Below are 8,063 nucleotides of genomic sequence, written 5' to 3'. Positions count from 1 at the left end.
TATGTATGCATGTATGTATGCATGTATGTATATGTATGCATGTATGTATATGTATGCATGTATGTATATGTATGCATGTATACATATGTATGCATGTATGCATATGTATGCATGTATGCATATGTATGCATGCATGTATGTATATGTATGCATGTATGTATATGTAGTTATGCATGTATGTATATGTGTGTATGCATGTATCTAACCCAATTGCCTACATGATTGGGTATAAAAAGAGCCTCTCAGAGTGTCGTGTCTGTCAGAAGCCAAGATGGTAAGAGGATCACCAATTTCACCATTGTTGCGCATAAAGATAGTGCAGCAATACCAGAATGGTGTTACTCAGCGTAAAATAGCAAAGACTTTTAAGTTATCATCATCAGTTGTGCATAACATCATCAAAAGATTCAGAGAATCTGGAACAATCGCTGTGCGTAAGGGTCAACGCCATAAAACTCTACTGGATGCTCGTGATCTCCGGGCCTTTAAACATCACTGCACCTCAAACAGGAATGCCACTGTCAAGGAAATAACAGAATGGGCTCAGGAATACTTCCAGAAAGCATTGTCAGTGAACACAATCCACCGTGCCATCCACCATTGCCAGCTGATACTACAGTGCAAAGAGGAAGACATTTCTAAGCAAGCTCCACAAGCTCAGACGTTTGCACTGGGCCAGGGGTCATTTAAAATGGAGTGTGGCAAAATGGAAGACTGTTCTGTGGTCAGATGAGTCACGATTTGAAGTTCTTTATGGAACACTGGGACGCCATGTCATCCGGACCAGAGAGGACAAGGATAGCCCAAGTTTTTATCAATGCTCCGTTCAGAAGCCTGCATCACTGATGGTATGGGGTTGCATGAGCGCTTGTGGCATGGGCAGCTTGCATGTCTGGAAAGGCACCATTAATGCAGAGAACTATGTTCAGGTTCTAGAACAACATATGCTCCCATCTATACGTCATCTCTTTCAGGGAAGACCCTGCATTTTTCAACACGATAATGTCAGACCACATTCTGCAGCAATCACAACATCATGGCTACGTAGGAGAAGGATCCAGGTACTGAAATGCCTGCAGTCCAGATCTTTCACCTATAGAGAACATTTGGCGCATCATAAAGAGGAAGGTGTGACAAAGAAGGCCCAAGATGATTGAACAGTTAGAGGCCTGTATTAGACATGAATGGGAGAGCATTCCTATTTCTAAACTTGTGAAACTGGTTCCTGTGTCCCCAGACGTCTGTTGAGTGTTGTAAGAAGAAGGGTGGTTGCCACACAGTGGTAAAAATGGACTTGTCCCAACTTTTTTGGGATTTGTTTACGCCATGAAATTTGGAAACAACATATTTTTCCTTTAAAATGATACATTCTCTCAGTTTAAACTTTTGATCTGTGATTTGTGTTCTATTCTGAATAAAATATTAGATGTTGGCATCTCCACATCATTGCACTCAGTTTTTATTCACAATTTGTTTAGTGTCCCAACTTTTTTTGGAATCCGGTTTGTAAATCTTGGTTTGCATGGAATCAGAGCCAGTCTCATGTAGACATGTAGTAAGCTGAGAATCATCAGTAACATCTGTAGACTCATCAATGACTCTGAACAGCTGCATCCAGCTGTGCCAGCACATCATCTGCTAATATTTCAGATTTTCTGCTTGCTGTTGAAGCTGACATCAGGATTTGATTTTTTTTTTTTTCCACACATCTTGCCTTTTTGTTTTCCATCAAATAATGTCTCATTTAAGCACTCCTTCGGTGCTTTACTGTCACCAAATATTTTTTTTTATATTGCCCCAAAATCCACGACACGTTGAGTGAACATTCAGCAGCTGCTGGGCTGTAAAACTGATGTAGGGTGGATCTGCTTCCAGTTCGGTTAATTTACTGTTCTCTGCTCGGTCTTCAGCAGATAACGTTCAAAAGATATGTGGTGAAGAGTGCGTCACGTTGCCACTTTTAATTAATGCGACCATTTCAGAGCATTTGAGGCAAACGGGTTTTGAACTTCCTGCCGGAAGAATGAACATAAATTTCTCTGTCCATACATCTTTACAACAGCAGTTTTCAGCATCAAATTTTCTTTTCTTGGAGCACGACATACTGTCTCTTCCTTTCTTCCTTCTCTGGTGAGAGCTCGCTGCACCGACTGTGCAGGGAAAACAAAAGATTTGATTAGCTCATTGAGTGACGCTATTACCGTAACACCTGAAGTACAGTGAACTTCCAAAACACACCTCCTATAGCTCTGCAACTAAGCTGACTGTCACTGGAAAAATTCTCCATGAAAATGATCTATTTTCCAGAATTTATCAGATTGGGCAGGGGTCTGGACAGAACCATCACTCGGTCCGTATCCAGACCGAGGTCCGCCTATTAGTGAATTTTGGCGTATAATGTCTCGTCTGTGGCACTCTTGTTCAATGTGTAGGAGCAAACCAACAATCTCCTCGGTCCAAAGGAAAATTCAAGTATTCACCATTTAATAATAATAATAATAATAATGTGTTATGTGTTGTCATCATTGTATGTTCCCATACAAAGAGTAAATTGTCTCTCTAATTAACCCATCCACCACTGGGTGGAGCAGTGGGCAGCTATGGAAAGCACCCAGGGAGCAAATGAAGATGAGATGTCCTGCTCAGAGACACCACAAGGTGTGCAATGACTACGGATCGAGCCCGGGACTTTTGGGTCCTAAGTCGGCTGCCCTGCCCATACACCATCTCGACCCCCTTTTTGGTTGTATCTGTGTTCATGCTGACACTACGTGTGTCTCATTGAGAGCCCAGCCAGTTTTGCCAGATAACCACTATTGGTGTTTTTTTTTTTTTTTGCCTCCTCCTTTTTTCTGTGAACATGTTCACCAATCCATTTCAATTCAGTCAGAACACACACATTATTTTACAACCTCCTCCCTCCAAGAAACAGCACCATTTTATAGCAACAACACAACGGTTCATCATTTCCTATCTGGCAACCCTGCCTTGCATGGAAAGTACAGTGGATCAATGTAAACACTTTTTTTTGCTTATTCGCCACAAAAACCATTGACAGAACAACATTCTTGAGATTCTTCTCATGTAAACAGGGTCGTAGTTTCTTTTAACCTGAGGTCATTGAGAGCCATCTACAACATGTAAGATATTAATTGTTCAGAACCTCTCCATAAAACAACAGTAAAATAGGCCAGATGTGTTTTACTTGACTGGGACAGTGTCACACATTAACACTAGATGTCACTGTGATGCTGTTTCAGGACTATCCAGGTCATGGTTTCTCCCCCAACATGAAGCTGGAAGCAGTTGACCTGATGGAACCAAGGTTGATCTGCGTGGCCACTGTGAAGCGCTGTGTGGGTCGCCTGCTGCTCATCCACTTCGACGGCTGGGATGAGGAGTTCGACCAGTGGATCGACCACCAGTCTCCAGACATCTACCCTGTTGGCTGGTGTGAGCTTGTGGGCTACGAGCTCCAGCCGCCTGCTGGATCTGGTAAAACATCATTCATAAAAAATGCTCACAGTTCTGAGCAGAGGTTCACTTTACCTTATTTATTCTGTTTATTCTATTTTATTTACCTTCATCTTGATGCTAGTGGTGGAAAATTTCCATTAAATACAACAATAAAGTGACAGAGGTTTTATTTTGTTTTCCAGTTGATTTAACTGCAAACCAGGTGACACCGAACAAGAGACCCAAGCCCTTCGTGTACAGGAAAAAGAGTATGTGGAGTGTGCATGGCGTCTTGTCTTGTTGAAACACACTGATTTACACAGCCTTTAAAATGAGCTTCTGACTGCAGCTCGTGTTCCGCTTGTTGATAATAGTTTCCAGTTCTGTGTCTGCGGTTCTGAAACTGCATGGGGCCATAAAACAGAAGCAACTCAGCTGAATCAGAGGACGTGCTGGCATGAACTTCTCTCCAACTGCATCCATTCATTTGTTTACTGTGTTCAATATAGAGTAGAGCTTCCAGACCTTCCAGTGCTGTTCCTTTTTGAACACTCAGCTACCCTTCATATTTATGCTCATATGATTTATTAGTTATATATATTTAATTATTAGTTATGTGTCACATAAAAAACATTTTAATGCAGGCCTGGTTCTGAGGTGATGGACTGCACAAAGGATCCATCACTCTGTGCTGCCTCAGACAAGCAAAAATAAAATGGACTACCTCTGTTCTTACACTCAGTGTAAGGCTTACCCACTGAATATCTTCAACCACAAACAGACTGCATTTGAACAGAAAATGTAAGTACTGTAAACCTTAGACACCACAAACATCCATTATCTTTACCCACTACTTCATTTTTGGGTAGCAGGGGGTCACCGGTGCCCATGTCCAGCTATCACTGTGCGAGAGGCAGTGGACACCCTGGACAGGTTTCCAGTCTATCACAGGGCCACTACCCCTTTTCCATTAGTACAGCACAACAACGGTAAAGCCAACTTGACTCGGCACTGTTCCAAGGCTTTTCCACTAGCAACAGTTTGTAGAACCGGTCCCTTTTTCAGAACTCTTTTCTCTTGGGTTCCAAGCGGGCCAAACCAGCACCAAAACTGGTTTAGATTTAATGGTGAACTAAAGTTCATTAAAAGTTCATTAGCAGGATTTATATATATATATATATATATATATATATATATTAGTGTTGATCATTTTAATGATCTGTATTCTTTTTAATTTACCAGAAACTTCAAAATAAATTCTCACCCTGTACTGAAACCTGTTTCAGCATCTCACTGCCACAAGCTGATGAGGCACGTGACATTAATTTGAACCCCGCACACTAGAACCGGTACTGAAAGCATAATGGAAACACAATGTGTACCGAGCCAAGTAGAACCATGTTGTACCGGTACTAAAGGTACTAATGGAAAAGGAGCAATGGAGACAAATGAGACAAACAACCATTCATTCTCTCTCACCTAGAGACAATTTAGAGTTACCAATCAGTCTAACACATGTTTTTGATCTGTGGGAGGAAAAAGGAAGTACCCCGGCCAGGATTTGATCTGGCATCGTTCTCGCTGAGAGACTTCAGCTCTTAACAACTGAGCCATTGTACCGCTAACTACCAAAATTTTATTTTCAAATGTCTCAGCAGTGGAGGTGGGGGGCATTGATGAACGACTTGTTTAATGCTGCTATTGGACATCAGACTGACGTTTTACCAAAGCTGAGAATGTGATGAGCAGAAAGCCATTATAAATTTGTGTGTGTGTTGTTTCACATTTTTGTAGAAACTTATCTTGCTTTTCTTTCTACAGAAAGAAGAGTTTTCAAGAAGAAGCTATCCCAGGACCAAGTAAAAAACTTTGCTGATCAGCTGGCTCATGTTGGAACCACTGAAGGTTTTCCTCCAGAAATTCCTCTTATTCAACCAAAAACTGAGCCAGCAGAGCTGCAGGGTGAGTGACTGGTTCTTGACTGGTTCTTCTGTTCAGCGTGCTTCTTTAAAACTCCCAATGGATCAGTTGGTAACTGAACTGTGTGTGTGTGTGTGTGTGTGTGTGTGTGTGCGTGCGTGCGTGCGTGCGTGCGTGCGTGCGTGCGTGCGTGCGTGTGTGCGTGTGTGTGTGTGTGCAGTCGCTGCAGTGCAGGTGAAAGTAGAGGAGATGGAGACCCCCATTGAGCACCCCAAAAAAACTCAAGTCTTACTGAGTGCAGTGAAACAAGAGGAGGCCGAGCAGGAGATTGAACCCAGACGTCCAGAACCCAAACAGAGCCAACCAGAGGGCAGAAAGATAGTAGGAGGTGAAACTGCAGAGGTCAAAGGTGAGGACAACCACGCCATGAGCAGAAATGTTGAGTGGAGTGAAAACCAGAGGCAAAGACCTGCACCTGAGGATCTTAGCAGCCTGGATGAGATGAGGAGGAGCAACACGGAGCAAGACACAAGAAGCTGAAGTGATAGAGATGTACGACTAGAACTCTTGCTTTAAAAAAGTAGTTCAGCTCTTAAAATTTGTTCGTAGGTTTTTCACAGAACCCAGTTTTTTATTTCTGCGTCTTTTAGAAAGTTTATTGTGGCCAGATTGATGAGCTAACAGCTAGTCTGAGCAGGACTAAGACCAGAATGGATCATTGATGGCTTCAAACAACTTGAATAAAACATCAAAGCTCTTCATGTGAATGTTCTACAGAACCTTTACATCACTATCAAATTGATGTTACACGGTTATTTATGTAAATTCTGTGGTTATTTGCCAGCACTATAACAGCTAAAACTCGTGACATAATCTCATTTTTTACTGGTTAACTGATCACTGGAAATGTCTCCACCACTTGAACTTGTTTGTGGCAGAAGGTTAAATGTGTCGGACACCATGAGCTCAGTCCAGCTGTGAGAGCAGCTTTACCTGCAGAACAGGTCTGATCAGTTGTTGGTGAGATGAAACCATTTGGTTCCCCTGGAGTCCCAACAGTGAAAGATGTTAGTGTCCAAACTTAGTCCAGTACCATCCCACTTCCAGTGTCACTGCACAGCGTGGTGCTGCTTTTTGTGTTTTTTTATTTTATTTTGTATGTTTATTTTTATTTTGTATAAACATTCAATAAAAAATAAACCGTTCTTTAAACTTACTGTTTTTCCTCCCAGCTAACGCTTGATGTTTATCAGTCACTGCTGAACGTTGAGCAAGAACGTTTTTGCCTCTGTGTGTTCGTTTGTCCATTCTGTTAGCAAAATATCTCATGAATCACTGAACGAGTTTTAATGAAACTTTAGTCGGAGTCTGAGAGATTATGTACACGGGGTCCCAGTTACATCCAACAATAAAATGTATAAGAAAAACAGTAATAAGATCTATGATATGAACTAAGAAAAGCATCAACTAAATATACGCTTAGCACTAATAGCATAAAAACATTACGTCGAACAGCAGCATGAACACGAGCATGAGTCTGTGTGAGCAGATGAGCACGCGTGAACACATCAACATGAAACAGATCAACATGAAACAGATCAGCAGCAACTTGATGTGATTTTTAACAGTGATTATTAGTGATGTTACTTCTAACACGGAAGCTTCAAAGCACGCTTCAAACTCGACAGGGTAGTTATGGTGAAGCAGTGGGCCGGAGCTAGCTTCATGTGACGTCACCGATGACGTGTGAACCACTTCACTGCTTCATTTAGACCGAGTCAGCTGACTGCTTGGAGTTGACAAGCGGAGTTTCAAAAATCTGGCGCGATTCAGTGTATTTAAGATGGCTCAAGCCTCGGTTCACATCCCCGTTCTACACATATTATAGTTACGAACAGCTCTTGTTTTTTGATATTCAGACAGTGGTTCATTTAAGTCGGATCCTGTCAGAACAAGATCCTGAAACTATAATTTTGATGGCTCGGATCCGCCAACTCCGCCTCTAAAAGTCCAAAGTCATTGCGCATTTTTATTTTGATTATTTATTAAAAGTACAGAGTGGATGTTCTGGCCGTGCCATGCTCCTGCCAGCAGAGACACGGACTGCATGTCCCGCGGGGAGCGTCTTCATCCTCCTCCAGCTGTTCGCCCTGAGACAGTTGTTTTACGCACAGCGTCTCCAGACAGCTCTGCAGGACGCGCGCACAACTGCAGTGTCGGAACTCCTGCATACATTACAGTGCATAACATTTCAGACAGAATAAATAAGCTTACAGTAAAAAAAAAAAAAACGAGTGAAATGTTTGATGTGTATTACATCATGTATCAAAACAACGGCACTAATTAGTCAAAATAACAGCAATCAAAATGTTCAGCGATCAAAATGTTGAAAAGACAATTTTTCTAAAATAAATGGATGGATGGCAGTGAGATTGGAGCAAAACACAGGACTGAACTCAGCTGAGAAGAGTTCAGGTCGGCTGTGTGTGTGTGTGGGTGTGTGGGTGGGTGGGGTGGTTAGGACGCCTGACAGACTGTCAAGGACCTGCATTCATACACAGGCTTGTTAATTGTTGCTCTCTAAAATAGTAATTTCAGTTCAACCTTTGTTTATACAGGTTTAGCCTCATTGAGCCTTGTCATTTACAAGAGACCTGTTTTTAACCAGTTTATTCAAATGTTTAACA

General features: G+C 41.9%; 1 protein-coding gene across 1 annotated transcript in view; it reads left to right on the top strand.

Annotated features, from left to right (window-relative positions):
- l3mbtl2 (L3MBTL histone methyl-lysine binding protein 2) overlaps positions 1-6,036 on the top strand; it is a gene marked incomplete at its 5' end in the record, with an annotated part of 110,529 nt that extends 104,493 nt beyond the window's left edge. The window contains 4 exon segments of the mRNA XM_037690819.1: positions 3,261-3,495; positions 3,660-3,725; positions 5,278-5,418; positions 5,597-6,036. Of these exon segments, the coding sequence (XP_037546747.1) occupies positions 3,261-3,495; positions 3,660-3,725; positions 5,278-5,418; positions 5,597-5,916 (762 nt within the window).
- Positions 6,037-8,063: the final 2,027 nt, after the last annotated feature.

Source organism: Nematolebias whitei, chromosome 17 (genome assembly GCF_014905685.2).
Source record: "Nematolebias whitei isolate Nwh7 chromosome 17, NemWhi1, whole genome shotgun sequence".
NCBI lineage: Eukaryota > Metazoa > Chordata > Actinopteri > Cyprinodontiformes > Rivulidae > Nematolebias > Nematolebias whitei.
Note: the sequence above shows the minus strand (reverse complement) of the source record. Positions and strands in the feature narration are given on the sequence as shown.